Source organism: Nuphar pumila, chromosome 3, assembly GCF_984573655.1.
Source record: "Nuphar pumila chromosome 3, dmNupPumi1.hap1.1, whole genome shotgun sequence".
Taxonomy (NCBI): Eukaryota; Viridiplantae; Streptophyta; class Magnoliopsida; order Nymphaeales; family Nymphaeaceae; genus Nuphar; species Nuphar pumila.
The window spans coordinates 41,102,624-41,123,108 of record NC_143251.1 but is presented as its reverse complement, the minus strand read 5'-3'; the positions used below and the strand labels follow the sequence as shown (position 1 = coordinate 41,123,108).

The 20,485-nt window shown below is 38.8% G+C and overlaps 1 protein-coding gene across 1 annotated transcript; it reads right to left on the bottom strand.

The window, feature by feature from the left end:
• Positions 1–11,133: 11,133 nt before the first annotated feature.
• LOC149842691 (uncharacterized) lies at positions 11,134–15,683 on the bottom strand. Its single transcript, XM_089999364.1, has 4 exons — positions 15,529–15,683; positions 12,813–12,984; positions 12,582–12,698; positions 11,134–11,564 (listed from the first exon to the last, which is right to left on the bottom strand). Exons 1-4 carry the CDS (start codon positions 15,636–15,638, stop codon positions 11,451–11,453), a joined length of 513 nt encoding a protein of 170 aa, XP_089855490.1. The 5' UTR covers positions 15,639–15,683; the 3' UTR covers positions 11,134–11,450.
• Positions 15,684–20,485: the final 4,802 nt, after the last annotated feature.

Sequence of the window (20,485 nt, the reverse complement as noted above, 5' to 3'; positions counted from 1 at the left end):
GCCATGACACTTAACATGCAAGATTTTTCATGGTACCTGGCTATTCAATGATAAGCGGATGACTAATAAAATCTTATATCTTAGGTTTGATGTTATAATGGTTCGTATTGGTTCAAATCTCCCTATTACATCATTAGGTAATATTTCTTTGAATTTTCATAAAAATGCTTTTCTCCTTAGATATGTTCTTCATTTACCTAATGTTAAAGATGAATTTGATGTCATTTGCAATGTTTTCAAGTTATATGCTCATGAATTTTGTGTGAAGGATCAATCGAGCGAGATTACTCTCTTAAGAGGACCGAATAAAGGTGATTTATATCCTTGGCCTAGTCAACAGTTTGACAGATCTAAAGGTGGTGAAGCCTATTTTGCTCATGTTTATAAAAAACAGTTTAAAGCTCCTATAATTATTTAGCATCATGTTTGGGTCACCTAAACTCTAAGACTATTAATTTGCTTGAGAGGAATAGATTAATTTTGTGTGATGGTTCTTATGATTCTAAACTTTGTTCGGCATTGTGAATAAAATTCATAAACTTTCATTTAAAAGAACTGATTTTGTTGCTAAGTTTTCATTAGAGTTGATTCATGTTGATCTATGGATACCAACTTATTGACAATTATTCAAAGTTTACTTGGTTGTTTCCTTTGGTTAAAAGGTTTGTTTGCATGACCATATTTTGAAATTTTCAAAATCATTGTGGAGAAACAATTAAAGCTTTTCATAGCGACCGTGGTGGAGAGTTTGTTAGTGCAGCTTTTTCAAAAAAATGGATCATGGTATTAAGGGATGGTTGCCTTGTTCGTACACACTTCAACAAAATGGGGTTGTGGAGCGCAAACATGTCGAAAACAGGTTTGACTTTGATGACTCGTGCATCTCTGAATGCTAAATTTTGGGTGGATGGATTTGGAAGAATCGTTTATCTTTTAAATCAGCTTCCAACACCAAATTTTAATGAGAAAACTCTATGAACTGCTTTTAAATTGTATTTCAGGATATAAGCATCTTATGGTTTTTGTTTTTGGATGTACATGTTATTCAATTTTTAAATCTTATACCAGTTGGAAGCTTGATCCTAAATCTAAGGCTTGTTTATTTATTTGTTATGACAGAGAACTTTTATGTCTTGGCATGTGCTCTTTGATTAAATTTGATTAAAGAAGGCTTTTGTATGCTGGGTCAAAAGAATCGATTACGGACAGTGAGGTGGCAGCTGGGATTTAAAGCTCTCGTGAGAGTCAAGTTAGAGACCAAACCACTAGTGAGTCTATTCACTGATCATGTTCAGACCATCATCATGAGTCCGCCTGCTGCCGAAAACCATGATATTAATGTTGATGAACTGAGTGAGGAAGATGAAGGTGACCTAGGTTCACCAATTACACCAAATCATTCTCAAACTGGTAGCCCTGATTCCCATACATTACAGCGTTTTCTCAAGAGTTAAGCCCTACACTCAGCTCAAAGTCATTAGGATTTAACCTTATAGTTGATCTCACTAGCCAAGGTCTTACCTGTGCTTATCACATGATAACCAGTTTCTAGGATGGAACATTGAAGCCAAGGTTGTTTGTTGCCACCAAATATTCTATATTTATTAGTTTTTTTGGTCAAGTTGTCCAAGAAGAAAATGAACCATACCCGGCTGATCAAGCTATCAAAGAGCCTAAGTGGCCACAAGCCATAAAAGAAGAAATATGAGTGTTGTATAAGAATTAAACTTGCAAATAATATTGTAAGATGCAAATGGGTTTACAAAATCAAGCAATATGGTGAAGGGTCTATTTCTCGGTATAAGGTCGGGCTTGTAGCCAAAAGGTATATATTATTTTGAAATTTTTAGTCCTATGGTCAAGCCCACTACTATCAAGATGGTTTTCTCAATTGTTGTTAGTTTGAATTGACATATCCATCAACTTGGTGTGTCTTTTATATAGATATTTGAAGGAGGAGATTTATATGTCACAGCCTCCTGGTTTTGAGAATAAACAACATCTGGCAAATTGAATAAAATAATATATGGGCTAAAGTAAGTACCTCATATTTAAAAAAACTTAACTTTGTTGAATATAATGTTGACATGTCCTTATTTGTTAGAAACAAAGAAAAAATAAAAATATATATCTTGACATACCTAGATGATATTATCTTAATATGGACCTCCCATGTTGAAGTAAAGAATAATATATTCATTTGGCCAAGAATTTTCTATAAAGGACTTAAGTACTTTGCATTGTTTTAAAAGTTATTTAAAAGTTAATAATAAAGTCATGAAATACATCACTGACCTTCATATATGAGCGAGTGTAAGCCTGTCATCACGCCTACTGCAACAAATCTTCCTTTATCAATATTTTTTGATGAAACATTAGAAAATGACACACAATATATAAGTATTGTTGGGACATTACAGTATGCAACTTTTACGGGACCTGACATAACATATGCCGTTAATATGGCCTGTCAGTTTATGCATGAACTCACTCAAGTTCATTGGACTCATGTTAAACAGATTTTGAGATATCTTAAGAGTACTTTGAATTTTGGTTTGCATATCACAAAGTCATTCTTTTAGACTTGCAGGATTTTCTTATGCATATTGGGCTTATTGTCCTGATGATTAGAGATCTACCACTGGATAACTCGCCTTTCTAGGTATAAACTTGCTCTCATGGAACACATATAAGCAATACACTGTGGCTATAAGGGCGTAGCTAGAGCAGTGTCAGAGTTGATGTGGTTAAAACAATTGCTAAGTGATTTGTGTGTCATGACCCAGGAGGTGCCTATTCTATGGTTTGACAATCTTGAAGCAACATACATGATCACCAATCCAGTGTTTCATGCAAAAATGCAGCATATAGAAATTAATTATCACTTTATAAGGGAAAGAGTAGCAAAAGGAGATATAGAAGTTTAATTTATTTATTCAGCAGATAAGCCCATAGATATCTTATTAAGGCATTGTTTGGATCAAAGTTTTGTTTCTTTACAGACAAGTTGAAGGGCGGAGAGTGAAGGTGTACAATGATCTGGACCAAGCTGTTCTACTTGGATTGGATCCTATACTAGGCTAGACTAATAGGTGTGAGTCAAGGGAGGTCCAGAGACTTGAATCGCAAGTTTCCAAAACAGCTTACCTACACAATATAAGAGAAGAAAAGAATCTTCAATCGTTCCAATAAACCTGTTGATAAGGAAGTTTTCAATTTGGCTTGTAATTATATTGTAACAAGGAAGGTCTTTCATTCCTTAGATGTAGCAACCTTTCAAGGAGTTATATCTTTTGACAAATTAATAAAAAAGTTGGAGGATTCAGCTCTATCCGGATCTTAGGGGGAGATTGTTTTGACCAAATCTGCCCCTATGAATGTATTCACTATAGTTAAAATAGTAGGAATCAACCATCGCATCATAGTTTTTATATGAAAATATGTTTTTTTGAGGGTTGAAATTTTGGTACAATGTAGGCCAAAAAAAGTTCAATATACACATTAAAAAAAAATCCAACATGTAAATCACATATGCCATGTCATGCAAATTTTTTTATAATAATTGGACTTTTTCACTAGGGGGTTTAAAACTCACGAGGATAGCAAACATAAAAGTGAGTTGAACCATGTAAGTTCCATGATATATGAAGAAACCAAAGGTCTAAAAGAGGAATTGACATCAAAAGAGTGATTTGTCATTTGAATTGACAAAATGGATGGAACAGATTGAAGGAGAATTACATATTAAGCTGCATTGTTGAGGGAGAGTGATGGACTCCTCCGCAAGAAGAGACTGATGCACCTTAAAATAAATTGAGGTCCATGAAGTGTTGGATTCAATATAGTACCACTCCATCCCCTGCCCACTAGTGGGTGTAGGTACATTCGATTTACACTCTTGTTATTGGGTCCAGTCCTATTCTTCCATTAATGACGTGGGGAAGTGGAATAGCCACTCAATGCTTCCCATTAATGCAGAAAAAGTTGAAGGGCCAAAATCCTTTCAGTTTCTGGAATGAGTCTAGAAGACTCTATGTCATCTATAAAAAGGGGGTGCAGTGGTTGTGTGCAAGTGTAGGTGTTGTGAGCAAAGTGACAGTGTGCAGTAAGAAAAGAAGTAAGAGAGAGAAAGAGTGGAGAGAAGAAGGTTCGTCACTACACATTAATCCTCAGAGAGGTGTTGGTTGTGGTGTGGGTTTTGACCTGGGTTGTGCACCTCAGAGGTAATCTTGTATCCCTTTTTCTTGTGATTATTTTGTTGTTGTTCTCTTTAGCTATTGGACGTTGTACTCTCTACTCTTATTATAGTGGATTATTCTTTTCGTTCTACGTGGATGTAGGTCGTGTTGACCGAACCACGTAAACCCTTGTGTTGTGATTTAATTGTGACTTTGTTAGATCCTATATTGCTTTCGCGAATATTTTTGTTATCTTCATTACTCTACAAGTGGTATCAAAACCGGTTCGTGGAAAGTCATGTCTTTTAATTCAGTTAGCTCCAAGTTTGAGGTGGAGAGGTTTGATGGCAAAGAAAACTTGTCCTTATAGCAAAGAAGGGTGAAGGCTCTACTCGCACAGTAAGGGTTGCACAAGACCCTTGTCGGAAAGGCGAATAAGTCAAGGACCATGGCCGATGATGAATGGGATGATCTTGACTTGAGAGCCACTAGTGTGATTGAGTTGTGTCTATCAAATGAAGTCATGTACAACGTGATAGAAGAGAGGATAGCGGCAGGATTGTGGTTGCGGCTAGAGAGCCTCTATATGACCAAGAACTTGTCCAACAAGTTACACCTCAAGAAACGGCTTTATAGTCTTCGTATGAAGAAAAGTACTCTCATTTTTTACTATCTCAGTGTATTTAATAAGATTATTGCTGATCTGTTTAGTTTGGATGTTAAACTTGAAGATAAGGATAAATTTTTATTGTTACTAACCTCATTGTCCTCATCCTATGAGTATCTTGTGACAACCATAATTTATGAAAAAGAAACATTGGATATGGAAAAGGTTACAGGTACCCTCAGTTCAAATAAAATTAGGAGAAGACCATCACTAAATGACGATTCTGGTAAAGGATTGATGGTGAGTTCATCCAAAGGCAGGGGTCGGTCAAAGGACAAAAAAAATGACCACAGATATATGAGCAAGTTCAGGTCAAGGAAGGACATCACTTGCTACAATTGTGGAAAGAAATGACACTTGCAGAACCAATGCAAAGAGCCAAAGAAAAATCAGAAAAAAGAGAAAGAGACAGAATCATCAGAAACCAAAGAAGATACCACAGCCACAGTTGAAGGTGAGCTTGTGATTTTGTCTACTACTAATGATCCATGTATCTGTGTGTGCCTGGATACAGATTGGGTCATAGACACAGGAGCATTGTACCATGCCACACCACGAAGAGAGTATTTCAGTACATACAAGACTGGTAATTTTGGTGTTGTCCAAATGAAAAACACAGAAACATCAAAAATTGTAGAGATTAGAGATATTCATCTCTAAACCAATTTTGGGTACATGTTGGTGCTCAAGGATGTCAGGCATATTTCAGACTTAAGATTGAATTTGCTTTCAGTAGAAAAGCTTGATGAAGATGGCAGAAATTGTGTTTTCAGCCAAGGACAGTGAAAACTTAGTAGCGAGTCATTGGTTCAGGCCAGAGGAAAGAGGTGTTATACTCTTTACAAGATGCAAGGCAAGGTATGCAATGGACAGTTGAATACAGTTGATGACTCTTCTATTGATTTGTGGCATAGTCGTTTAGGCCACATGAGTAAGAAGAGCTTGCAGATTCTTGCTAAGGGAGAGCAACTTCCAGAGTTAAAAGGTACACATCTAAACTTGTGTGTTCATTGCTTAGCTGGTAAGCAACATAGAGTATCTTTTGTTAGAAATGTCTTTCATAAAAAATCTCTTATTCTGGAGCGAGTTTATACTGATGTTTGTGGGCCTCTGAGAACAAAAATTGTTAATGGTTTTATTGATGTGAAAACTTTCAGTTATGCACTTTATTTTGTTACTTTTATAGATGACTTCTTTAGGAAGGTTTGGGTATACCCTCTGAAAACCAAGGATCAGGTTCTTGATGTATTCAAACAATTCCATGCTATGATTGAGAGAGAAACAGGAAAACAACTGAAATGCATTAGGTCAGATAATGGTGGCAAGTACACAGGTTCGTTCCATGAATATTATAAAATTCTTAGAATTCACCATGAGTTGACAGTTTCAGGAACTCTTCAACACAATGTAGTTGCAGAAAGGATGAACCATACAATTGCAGAAAGAATCAGGTGTATGCTTGCGCAGTCCAAGCTACCAAAGAAATTCAGAGGCGAGGCTTTAATGACAACAGTTGATGTGATCAACTTGTCTCATGCTCATGCCTTAGCAAATGATGTTGCAGATAGGGTGTGGTCAGGAAAGGATGTGTCCTACAAACACCTGAGGGTATTTGGATGCAAGGCATTTGCACATATTCCCAAGGAGGAGAGGTTCAAGCTTGATGATAAGATGAGGCAATGCATTTTTTGGGGATATGGTGATGCTGAATTCAGCTACAAACTATGGGATCTAGAGAAGCAGAAGGTATTCATATCCAAAGATGTGGTATTATTTGAAGACCAAACACTTGAAAATATCAAGAAAGAGGTGTCAATTCAGACTTCTGCAGGTGGATCTATCCACTTGAATCCAGTTACTCCTCCAGTGGCACAAGTTGAAGAAAGAGTAGTGCAAGAAGATGATGCAGAGGCTCATGTTGATTTACCTGCAGGTCATGTTGAGCATGAAGAAGTTGGAGAACAACCTCCTCCAGAACCCCAGCTGAGAAGATCTTTCAGAAAGTCACAACCTTTCAGAAGGTATTCTCCATATAAGTATGTAATGCTTACTGATGCAGGTGAACCAGAGAGTTACCAGGAAGCATAAGAGTGTGAGCAAAAAGAGCAGTAGCTAATAGCTATGCATTGCAGAAGAACCACACTTATGACTTGGTGGAACTGTCAGAAGGTAGAAAGACCTTGAAGAACAAGTGGGTTTTCAGGTTGAAGACTTAAGAACAATGTTCTCAACCAAAGTACAAAACTAGATTTGTTGTGAAAGGCTTTTGTCAAAAGCAAGGTATTGACTTTGAAGAGATTTTCTCTCCTATTGTTAAAATGTCTTCTATTTGTGTTGCTCTAGGTATTGTTGCTAGCCTGGACTTGGAGATTGAGCAGCTAGATGTGAAGACTGCTTTCCTCCATGGTGATTTGGAGGAAGAGATATATATGGAGCAACCAGAAGGCTTCAAAGTCAAAGGTAAAGAAAATCTTGTCTACAGGTTCAAAACGAGCTTGTATAGGCTGAAGCATGCTCCAAGACAGTGGTACAAGAAATTTGATTCATTTATGGCTGAAAATGGATACAAAAGATTGACTTCAGATCATTGTGTCTACATAAAATGGTTCGATGAGAATTTTGTTATTCTTTTGTTATATGTTGATGATATGTTTATCCTTTGGAAAGATATGTCTATAATTGACAGGCTCAAGAAGGAACTGAATAAGATCTTTGCAATGAAGGACATAGAGCCAGCAAAGAAAATATTGGGCATGCAGATCTCTCGTGATAGAAAAACCAAAAAGATATGATTATCACAGGAGAAGTACATCGAGAAGGTGTTGGACAGGTTCAGTATGAACAATGTAAAGCCAGTTGGCTCTCCTTTTGCAAGTCACTTTAAGCTAAACTCAGAGCAGAGTCCATCAAGTGATAAGGAGAAGAAGAAAATGAAGAAAGTTCGTTATGCTTTAGAAGTCGAAAGCTTGATGTATGCGATGGTATGTACGAGACCAGACATCACATATGCAGTAGGTGTTGCTAGCAGATTTCTTGCAAATCCAACAAAAAGAGCATTGGGCAGCAATAAAGTGGATCTTTAGATATCTCAAAGGGAACTCCAAAGTTTGTTTAAGATTTGGGGGTGGACCAACTGTCTTGACAGGTTACACAGATGCAGATATGGCTGAAGATATTGATACAAGAAAGTCAACATCAGGTTTTGTACTCACTTTTGCAGGGGGAGTTGTATCATGGCAGTCAAAATTGCAAAGGTGTATTGCTTTGTCTACTACTGAGGCAGAGTACATTGCTCTTATAGAAGCCTGCAAAGAGATGTTATGGATGAAAAGATTCTTGAAGGAGTTGGGTTTAGAGCAAGACAAGTACTTGGTGTATTGCGACAGTCAGAGTGTCATTCATCTCGCCAAGAATCCGAGTTTTCACTCAAAGTCAAAGCATATAGATATCAGATACCATTGGATCTAAGATGTGTTCGAGAAAAATTTACTTCATCTTGCAAAGATCTCCACAAATGATAATGGTGCAGATATGTTGACAAAGGCCTTATCGATGGAGAAACAAAATACATGTCGGCAGTTGGCCGGCATGGAATCCAGTTGATTAGTTGAATTGGAGTATCCCCTTAGGCTGGAGGGGGAGATTGTTGGGTTCAGTCATATCCCTCCATTAATGATGTGGGGAAGTAGAATAGCCGCCCACTGCTTCACATTAATGCAGAAGAAGTTGAAGGGCCAAAACTCCTTCAGTTTCTGGAATGAGTCTAGAAGACTCACATCTATGGCTCTATGCCATCTACAGAAGAGGGTGCAATAGTTGTGTGCAAATGTAGGGGTGTTGTGAGTAGAGTGGCAGTGTGCAGAAAGAAAAGAAGTAAGAGAGAGAGAAAGAGTGAAAATAAGAAGGAGAGAAAAGAATGTTTGTCACCACGCATTGATCTTTAGAGAGAGGTGTTGGTTGTGGTATGGGTTTTGACCCGGGTTGTGCACCTGGAAGGTAATCTTGTATCCCTATTTTCTTGTGATTCTTTTATTGTTGTTCTCTTTAGCTTTTGGCAAGCTATTGGACGTTATAGTCTCTACTCTTATTATAGTGGATTATTCTCTCCGTGCCCCGTGGATGTAGGTCGTGTTGACCGAACCACGTAAACTCTTGTGTTGTGATTTGATTGTGACTTTGTTAGATCCTATTTTGCTTCCGCGAATATTTTTGTTATCTTCATTACTCTACACTTTGCCCCGCTTAGCATTTGTGTTGTGAGGCTACTGAACAGTCTTTATTCAATGGAGTAAGACAAACTGATTTTCTTTTTTATGATGAACCCTCACCGAGAACCAGGCCACATAATGGATCTGCCCTCTAGTAAAGCAAAACCTTGGTGGGGCGCACCTCAATCTCAATGCTATGGACACACCGATGTGCCAGTGAGGTTTGATCCAGCACCTTCATCTCAACGCCTTCACAAACACCCCGCCGGCCATGCGGGCGAGAGTAAGACAAACCGATTCAAATTGGCTCTTCCCATAAACCAAGATGTTGGAGCTTGTTTTGAGATCAATGGGGTTGGGGCCTATCATCTCTGTCTCGTATGTTTCAAGTAATAACTGTTCATGGACCTCTTGGTTGCAGGCAGTTGTCGAGGGTCGTCGTTGGTTACAGTTGAGTTTAGCGTGTTGTGGGCTGCTTTAAACATAATTCAGTGTTTGTCTTATAATCCCTGTGTGTGTGTGTGTGTGTGTGTGTGTGTGTGTGTGTGTGTGTTTCACTCTTAAACCTTGTTCAATGTACTGGGGAGGAAAAGCTTTGGTGAAGTAATTTCCCTGAGTTCTGAATTGTACATCTCTGAACATGAAAATGAATTCCTTGATATTAATAAAGTCTCTTATGTTAAACGAATTGCTTTTTCCTTATGAGATCTATGTATTACCGTAAAATTTGCATGTATAACAAATATTGTTGACAAAAATACTTAAAAGATCATTTAAGTTAAGATTGCATGTTTTACCTATATTTTCATGTCATTGTCGTTTATATTGTTGTGTACTACTTGCTTCTCCGTATGTTTCTTAAACACTTGCATGCTTCACACATCCAAAGCACTTTCTTTTCCACTGATAAGCTGGGGGAAGGCCCCCTTTCATTATTGAAGAAAGAGCTGTGCAGAAGGAACTATATATACATCCCAAAACAATTGATTTATGCTGCATGCTTCAAGCACTGCTTCTCACATCCACTTCTTACTCTGGTCACTATGACCTTAACTTTGTACTGTGTTCACGCTTGAGCCAGTGAATTAAGGTTTAGTCTTGAATCTTGGAAGACCATATCAAGCAAGACAGTTCCCGGACTCGAATGTGGTTTTTCATGTTGAGAGGCAGCCGTTTATCTAGAATAAGTGGAATAAAAATGGGATATTGTATTGCAGAGGGCTGGAAAAGTTGGTGATGGGGGCTTTCCCCCAGCTCTTTATTATTGAAAGCAAGAAAGGGGGAAAAAAGAAAGAACGTGAAATTCTTGCTGATGATGAGCTCAACAATTGACAGACAAATTAAGGTCGACCTCAAGCTTGCTACAAAGATGAGTGAGAGGCAAGCTGTCCAAATAAAGATCTTTCAGGAGGACATGAGAACTTTGAACGATACCATTAGAAGCATGTCTTATGAGAGGGATAAGATGATGAGAACTGTGTACTTCTTAACAACATTGCCCAATCCAATGGACATACCCCGCCAGTTAGGGCCGAATGAGCTAGATGGATGATTGGGTCACACTATCGTAACCGAAGGGTCTCAGATTCAAATCACACAAGTGTTATCCACCAGCTTACCTATCAAAAAAAAAGGATCTTGCACCAGGATTTGAACCTGTTGGACAATTTACAGTGCTGTAAACAATGGAAATGAGAGAGGGAAAATTGAACAGCTATTTTGCCAAATTTGAGAAGCTGGGGCACTTCGAATTTATTAATGGAGTCACGCAGGGATTTTCTTGATCTGCACACACACACAGTCTAGTATTTGTGATATATATGCCACCAAAATTTAAGAAAATGTGAATATGTGCAGGCAAAACCAAAAGCTTCTAAAGGATTTGGACAAGCTCTCAACTCCCAGGAAAGAGCCAATGAAGAATCTCACAAGCTAACTGCTGCTTTTGTGAAGAGTAAAATGGATAGAAGTATTGACAGGCTACCACTGAGAGAGTTAAATTGATAGATGCAGCATGCAGAAGTGGGCAATTTATATGAATTTTTGCTTTGTGAGCAGGCATGGATCACAGGTGAATGAATTAAACAACTGGGGGCAATTTATTCTCAATGAACTTGTTTATAACAAGTAACCAAGCAATGTAATCTGCCAATGTGATTCTTTAGAAATTCACTTTTTTTGTTTCCATGATATTGATTCCATCATTAAAGAGAAATATAGAGAATCACAAAGAAAAAAGAAAGACAAAGATGACTAGGTTCTTTCTCAATGTAGCTACAGAAGTGATTCTGAGCAGTTGCTAATTGAATTACTCTAAAACTTGGTTTAAAATGTTGAAGGGTTTACTCCGAAGCTTAAGCTGATACTAACTGAGTGGAGCTCCATGGGTGAATTATGTCATTTTTGCTTGCCACCAACAGCATTAGACACAAACTTGGTAAGGCCTGATCTTAAAGCTCCAAGATTCACTCCATTGTCAACATAAATGCTTGTCACTCCCATGTTCGAAACCTGCACAATATGTTGGAACAGGAAAATGAAAACAATATCAGGTTTTAAAGCACATTATATATATATATATATATATATATATATATATATATATATATATATATATATATATATATATAGACGATGGTAGCTGCTAACCACTTTTCTAGCTAACCGCCGTGCTAACTGGGTTTTTGAAGGGGTTTTCCATGTTTTCCTTAAATCTGACCGTACAGATGCTTTCTACGTGCTTGATTTTATAGGGAATCGACTCTTGAATCATCTGATTCAGATACACAGGTAGGTTTTTATAAGGTTCAAAATTGACGGTGTAAGATTTTTCTAAATATTCAAGGATTAAAAAATCATTTTTTCATCGAAAAAACATGATCCAAGTTTCATTTCCTAGTAAATCGACTCTTCCGATCATATCTGTACAGTCAGATTTGAGTAAAACATGGGGAAAACCCTTTGAAGGCCTGGTTAGCATGGCAGTTAGCTAGAAAAGTGGTTAGCAGCTACCACCTTCTCATATATATATATATATATCTTTTCTAGTTAACTGCCGTGCTAACCGAGCTTTCAAATGGTTTTTCCCATGTTTTACTCAAACTTGACAGTACAGATGTGATCGGCACGGTCGATTTACTAGGAAACGACACTTGGATCATGTTTGTTCGATGAAAAACATGATTTTTTAAGCCTTGAATATTTAAGAAAATCTTAGACCTTCGGTTTTTTAAACCTTATAAAAACCTACCAGCGTATCGGAATGGGATGATCCAAGAGTCAATACTTATAAAATCAAGATGTATTTGCACAGCGATGCAAAACTAGTAACTTTTAGAATATTAAAAAAAAAAACTATATGTATTGAGCTTTATTCAAGACGTGTAAGAGGAAAATTTGTTTAACTTGCTAGACGCATGCCAGATTCAATCAAATGAATGGTTCAAAGTGTAAAAACTTCAATGTAATATAGATCAAGGCAGGTATCACAAAGTAACAAGAAACAATTAGCATTAACTACTGACTTACAGCTTCAATGTTGCGATCCTCATCATCAAAGAAAAGCATTGAATTGAAAGGGGTCCCTGTTCTCTGCTTAATTCTCTGAAAATGCTCAGTTTTGTGGGTCCAACTTGAAAAGATCTCCTACATGAACAGTACAACATACAAAAACAACAAATAGATGCAAAATGCATTGTCAGTTGTTTGAAGCCCCCAACACTGCCAGTATGCCCTGTGATACAAGGAAGAGTTTTTTACCTTTGCCACAAAGATGTGTTCAATCCCCAATTTGTTCAAGAATGATTTCGCTATATCTGGTGTGGGTGATCGAGAAGCAATTGCTACATCAATTCCTTTATCCTTTAAGGCATATAGTATGCCTTTAGCTTGTGGGTATAAGGGTGGCATTTCGTGTTTGGAACGGCATTCACTGACCATGAAATGAGCATCAGAGATTGTTAGATATAGAACTTCCTTTTCTGATGGCTGATACAAGAATATTAATAAAAAGATATATTAAAGAACCATTGCACCCCACGACCCCAAAGGTCCCAGTTTTGTTTGGGATTGCTCTCATGAAATCCAAAGGTAGGTTAAACCAGACAATCAGCTAGCAAACAGGCCTGGGAAAAGGAGTCATTCTTTCTTGTCAAGGCACTGCAGTGAAAGTGGTTATTGGCAATACAGCCAGAAGAAGCATCAACACCGAAAGCCCATCATCTAGTTCAAGAAATGTAAGAAGCTTCATAGTTTTGACAAGGCCACTTATGTGAAGGCAACATATATTCTGGAAGTTGTGAAGCTTGAAGGTCAACTAGGTTTTATAATTTTTAGTTAGGCAAGAATAACTTGTCTGGAGCACCTATGATCAGTTCTTTTAACTTTACTGAAGAAGAAAAATAAATGCTGAAAAGAACACAGGAAGCTAATCACCACGTGGATTGAATCCAAAATTCCATATACATCTAGCGAGCATCAGCTTAATCCAGAACAAAGAACAACACACATCTTAGAATACAAGAATAAAGTTATTCCTACTCAACTTTTTATTGGTTATAGAAGCTTCCATACACCCAGTTTTTGAGAGGGTGTTCTGGGATAGCACCTGCAGTTGCCTGTGATGTCCAGCTTATTTTAACAGAACTTCTCAGTATAAATGGTGACAAGGAAATAATCATAAATAGTCATTTAAATGATGACTGCTTTAGTTGTAGTACTTCATCTAGGAATTCTAAGAATCTTACAAAAGAATATATAGGAATTTGAAGGGACACATTTCATTGTTAGCACTACAAGAGGTTCACTCAGGGAATCCTTATGCTTGACGCTAGGAAGAGTTTGCTCAAAACAATCTAATTAAGTTGCATCAATTATTGCTAAGCCTAGAAATTGTTTTAAAAAATACAGTTGCTTAAGTAGATGCAAGCCAGAGTGTCACAAAGACAGATCTCTAGAAGAATGTTAGTTGATAGTGCAGAAAGCAAGAAATTTCTGCACTTCCAGATAATAATATCTTTGAGGATGTTATATGGGCTTATCTTTTACATTCGTTTGCTGGGGGAATCCAAAGCTCTACTTAATAATGGAATCACCATGACTGTAAGACCATTCATAGGCCTCATGTGTGTTTCAGTGGTGTATCATGTTTGAGTGTCTTTGAGTGCCATCACGGATAACGGTTTACAACTTTACAGTTATACAACTACTTTTTTAACAGATTATAACGAACCAGAAATTTAACACATTCTCTTTGATCCAAAGCCAATTTCATTTTACTACCTCATGCCTGCTGAATCTCTAGGGAGTTCGTATTGGTAGACTTTAGGCCAAGTTGCTGGGACAAAACCAAGTGGGCTGAGCTCAAACAGAAACCTCGTGGACATGGACTCACCACCTCGGCCAAATTTTCCATGCCTATTCGGAGATATAGATGCACCTACATGTTGAGGCAAATTCCAACCCTGACTAAGGACTGCAGCCATTGTTTTTTCCATAGATGACTCGGTGAAAGGGCTCGACTATCTGAACAATATATTTTCTGGGAACCAGGATTCTAGATAGTGTTTTGGAATCAGAAGGTTCACCATCACCATGAAACCTACAATATTTCCACAATTTCCTGCCATCTTCACGTTGAGGTCCTCGAATTTTCAGTATCAACCCCTGGCTTTCCACTCTTATATCCCTTTGGTAGGACTTATAGACTCTCAATCCAAAAAAAAAAAATGAAAATCACCCTCTGATAAGAAATGAACAAATGATGTACCAAAGAAGGATGTCAGCAGTTCCACGCCCAGGGTGTGTGTCCTGTGCCGCAAGGCCGAAGCTTGGACTACTGTTAAGGGACGAGGTGGACCTCGGGGTTTTTATCGATTGAGGTCTGCACTAGGGCCGGCTGGGTTCACACATATCCCTGCAGCAGACGATGAGAACCGGATTTTCCCTTTTGGCAAAAAAGAATGAGACCAACATGAAAAATACTGCAATTTTTTGGCTTTTGCTATATGAAGAAAGTTTGTGCAACTATGGAGCAGTGATGCGGCTTTAGAAATTTTGCTCTCAACCTTTCATGCAACAATCCTAGTTCGATATCTTATCAACAGGAAAAGAAAAAATAAGAAAACTCTCTAATATCCCCGAATACACTTTCTCCGCAATTTGGGGTACCCACAATTTGGTCATCCCATAGCATCACTTCGATGAATTTTCTATCTTCACACTCTATTTTCCCTCTCGAGTTATTCTAATAAATCAAGAGGAAACCAAGTTTCATGAAAACAGGCCATGTGGATTGATGGGTATATCGTTTCTAACCTAATGAACTGTTTTCCCTTTCTGTTTGGGGGAAACGAATGCAAATTGGTCGGATAAGAATGCTTCCCATTTTCTACCATAACAACGGCAGAAGGATTCACACGAAAAGAAAGAAAAGGCGTTATCAAGAAAAGTATGAAGAGAAGGGAGGAAACTTTACCAGTAGAAAGGCCAGAGGGTGTAATCAAGATCAAAGACAACAAGCCGCGGAAGGATCTGGAAGAGACCAAGCACCTGCAGAGCTTCCGCCTTCACCCGATCGTCTCCCATCCTTCTCTCTCTCTCTTCTCTCTTCTCTCTCTCTCTAGAAATGTAAGGAGCTTTGGTTCAGAACGTCTACCTTTCTGATGATGCCATGTGTCTCAGAAAACTTGGGAATTCGAATTCTTCCGTTTGCCAACCAGCCGTTTTGATGCAGTGGGCAAGGTTGGTGGAGAATTCTTACAAACACTATTATTTTTCTCTTTCCCTTGTTTGGTAAACAATAATATCTGGGGATGAAACTTAAAAAAACCGCAGACATAAGAATAGTCAGCACGACTAGATCTATATGATCCTGTGGTGGTTTCTTCGAGTAAAAAAATAAAATAGCAGCTAATGTTTAAAACGTCAACAAAACGACAGCCAAAACCAGTGAGAAATCGATTGTGTTTGAAACACTCATGTTTTTTGGCAAAATATTGGCAAAAATAAATAAATCAAACAAATTTAAATATGTTTTTTATAAATAAATATAGATAAGAATATTTTAAAAGATTAAAAAATGCACGAGCTCACGATACATAACCATTTTATGAAAATGCGTTGTTTTGAAAATATAAAGAGAAATTACAATGCAAGAAGTTTTGGTAATTTCTTGTGTTTTTTCATCGACATTTATCACTGAGAAATGGTCAACGACTATTTCGGGTTTGATTGTGATGCACAGCGTGCGCCAAAAATGAAAGAAATAATCCATTGGTATTATTTTTTCTGCCATTCAGTCGACCCCCTCCCCATGGAGATAAGAAACCCTCATTAAGCACTGGGTCACTTGGGGCACATTTGAAAGAGAGAAAGATGTAGAAAAAGTGATGCAAAATAAAAAAATTGTGTGAATTTTATGACCCTTCCAAACGAGAGAGAGACTTTTTTGTTAAGAGTGTTTTTCTAAAAAGTACACTTTTGTTTATAAGAAACATTCCTCCACTCCCACTTGAGGAATGTTTCCTGCTTAGAGAAAATTTAATTTTACACTCTCCGTTACTTATCTCACCATCACCACCACACACAATCTCGATCGTCGACAAGCTCCATGACATCTTTGCGCATCTCGAAAGCTTGTTGACGATTGACTTGTCGCAGGTCACCGTTGTCGGGGCAATCGGTGTTTGAGGTGCTCATTGTGAGGGATTTCCTTCTCAAGGGCACGGACATCTTCCCTCACCAGCTGTTGGTCCTGCAGCTCATGCACACCCCTAGATGGGATGGTCGGGCTGAGGGAACAGACATCTGCACTCGCCGACAATGGTGCAGTCTCCATTTGACTTAGGAAAAAGGGAAAAGGGTGAAAAAAAAATGAAAGAGGTGGCGAAGAAGCTCAACCACTACCTTCATTCTCCTCCCTCATTTTTTTCACATTTTTTCACTCTATTTTTATCATGCTACACAAACAAGCCAAAAACTTTTTTTGAAAAACTTTTCATATCAAAAACTCTCATAGGCAAAACTTTATTTTCCTATGAGAGTTTTTCTCTCTTCCAAACGCGCTCTTAATGGACCTGCAACCCCCTTACAAGGTAAACCTCAAGTGGGGTCATCGACACCCAAGACATTGCAAAGCCCACCAATTAAAGGCACCCGCATACCTGGTAAAAGTCAAACTTATGACAAAGGGGTCTACACCTTCTCCTCAGGTTCGTTGCAACTCAGGCTTAGGCGAGTCTAGGTCCAATACATTGGAAACTCTATTATATTTGGGGATATCAAGGAAAGCAATGGTTTAGCATTTACATGTGCATGAGAGAGAGAGAGAGTTGGTAATGTGTTGTGATGCCATATCACCTCTGAAAGTCATGGGCTTAAGTTGTTTTTTTATCCAATTAGACCTCATAGATGTATTCAGCATGTTTCAAATAGTAATAGTAGGAACCCACGTTTAAATAGTGTTTTTTAAATTAAAAACATAATCTTATGACCCAATAAAGTATTGCACACTGTACGCCACTCATTTTCAAAGCCTTTCAAAAACATGCTTATATGTCATAATCAAGCGATTCATGATTATTACTCTTGGGCCAAAGCAAGTTATATGTTACCCCCCGAACAGGGCATCTCATGCTCGGGGGTCCCAAAAACCACCACGTATTTAAGCATGTGCGTCTCGTATCCCCATGTTTGTCAGCATTAATTAGTGTTGGAGTTTGATACGATTGGAAAGACTTAAGTACCCTCTTCTCCATTGGTGCAAAAAAAAATGACGATTCTAAAAAAGGAGTGGTTGTAAAGACTTAAGTGTCCTGAAGATGATTATTTAAGACTCAGTCTCTGCACTGCAAGATTATCCGAGAAAGAAATCTCCCCTAGAGGAGGCCATGAACATCAACCCTCTCACTCTCACTCTCCCTTCTCTTTCTGCTTCTGTGCACATCCAGCAAAAGATCCTACATTGCTCCATCAAGCACCGACTGACCTGCAGATTGACTGTTGTGGAGCCTGATTCAGAGTTTTTACCCTTACAGGAGGAGGGTTTGGGGCTCCTCTCAGCGCGGGTAGCATCATTCAACTAAATGAGTTGTGGATCCTGATTCAGAGTTTTTACCCTTACAGGAGAGGGGTCTGGGGGCTCCTCCCAGCGTGGGTAGCATCATTCAACTTGAAGAGTTGTGGAGCCTGATTCAGAGTTTTTACCCTTACAGAAGAGGGGTCTGAGGGCATCTCCCAGCGTGGGTAGCATCATTCAACTTGATGAGTTATGGAGCTTGATTCAGAGTTTTTGCCCTTACAGGAGGAGGATTTGGGGGCGCCTCCCAGCGTGGATAGCATCATTCAACTTGATGAGTTGTGGAGCCTGATTCAGAGTTTTTGCCCTTACAGGAGGAGGGTTTGGGGGCTCCTCCCAACGTGGGTTGCACAACACAGAATAATAGGGGTCTGGTTTTTAGTTAAAATGGGGAATGAAATGACCATAGAAATCGCTGAAAATTTACAAAAATAAACTAGACTCAATAACAAAGACACCACTTTTTACAAAATTGGAATATGAGCTCCGGTTAGAGAGATATGGCCCTGACAAGTTGGTCCTAATTCGGGTAGTGATTTGCTTACTGAATAACACTACAAATCGCTATAGTGATTTGCGGAAGACACTACAAATCACTATAGTGAGATCCAACAATACTATAAATCACTGTGGGGCTCGATGGAGACCCAAAAACACTACAAATCGCTATAGTAATTTGCGGAAGACACTACAAATCGTTGTTGGAAGACCAAATAATATTATAAATCATTGTGGGGCTTGTTGGAGACCCAAAAACACTATAAATCATTATAGGAAGGCCCGACAATACTACAAATCGTTGTTAGAAGGCCGGATAACATTATAAATCGTTGTTGGGCTCGTTGGAGACCCAAAAATACTATAAATCGTTGTAGGAAGGCCCGACAATACTACAAATTATTGTTGGAAGACTGGACAACACTATAAATCGTTGTGGGGCTCGTTGGAGACCCGACAACACTAAAAATCGTTGTAGGGGAGTCATTGAAAAATTTATGGGAAAGAAACAGAAAAAGAAAAATAGAAAAATCATGGAAAAGGGTGTTACGAAAACCTCGAGCAAGAAACAACCGAAGAAAACATGAGCCCCACGATTAAACAAAATGCTTTATTACTTTTTTTCGATAGTTAAAAGAGGGAAAGAAAATTAAAAAAGTATACAACTCATCAAGTTGAATGATGCTACCCACGCTGGGAGGAGCCCCCAAACCCCCTCCTGTAAGGGCAAAAACTATGAATCAGGCTCCACAACTCATCAAGTTGAACGATGCTACAGTCAGTGTGCAGGTCAGTTGGTGTTTGATAGAGCAATGTAGGATTGTCTGCTAGATGTGCACAGAAGTAGAAAGAGAAGGGAGAGAGAGAGAGGGTTGATGTTCATGGCCTTCTCCAGGGGGAACTCTTTGCCTCCCTTGATTTCTTCTCTAGAGAGAGAGAGGGGGTTTTACAGTGTTTTACGGAGAAGGAAGAAGAAAATGTTGACGATGAAAAGTTCAAACAGACATTTTGATGGCTCAGGTTCGTTTCGCCGGATGACCATCGGATCGCCGGCTCACCACCGGATCGTCGGCTCACCATCGTTTCGCCGGATCACCATCAGCGAAACGATTAAGGTTCGTTTTGCTGTGTAGACTTTAAAGATTCAACATCATCCTCAACTTTCTGGATTGAGGACATGTTTGTCCTTTTTTTGAACCGTTTGTTTTTTCTTTTTTGAATAAAGGGCATTTTTGTCATTTTCTTAAACCGCCGTTTTATGAGAAGAATAGCAAGAAAGGGTACTTAAGTCTTTGCAACCACACCAGACTCCAATGCTAAGTGATGTCAACATACACGGGAATACGAGCCCCATGCGCTTGTATACGTGGTGCTCATTCAGACCCCCGAACACAGACGTGGGATTCAGCGAATCATCAGGGGAGAACATACACCACCCTCTCCTCTTGGGCTCATGTTGTGTCGAGAGGCTAGTTTCTTCCAGAGCAATCATCGGTTAAAGTGGTGCAGGCTAGCCAGGAAAACCCTTGTCCGTCGATGCAGATTCTGGCGAGCAGGTACTCCCAGCTTTTGGAGCCCATAGGCTTTTTCTCTGTAGCCTCGCAGGCAAGGGAATGGACTTCCGTTCTATAATCGATAGCCTCAGGGGATAGTGAGCAGGCATGAAAGGGATCTCATTTTTAAACTTTAGAGACAAATTGTTCCTCTTCACGACGAGCTCGATGGATCAACTGCGGCATATCACTTGCAAAGGGGCTTGGCGAGTCGCCAGGTGCACCCTCATCACTTACCCGTGGAGGCCAGGTAAGTCGATGAAGCTACGAGTTCAGTCCATGGTTGTGGTATGGATACACCTACC

Bases quoted from the DNA above. Each gene is read 5' to 3' on its own strand.
- LOC149842691 (XM_089999364.1), bottom strand. From the start codon at position 15,638: ATGGGAGACGATCGGGTGAAGGCGGAAGCTCTGCAGGTGCTTGGTCTC. The intron at 12,985-15,528 runs GTAAAGTTTCCT...TTTCATGGTCAG, and splicing joins ACCCTCTGGCCTTTCTACTG to TGAATGCCGTTCCAAACACG. The intron at 12,699-12,812 runs GTAAAAAACTCT...CTGTTCATGTAG, and splicing joins AACACATCTTTGTGGCAAAG to GAGATCTTTTCAAGTTGGAC.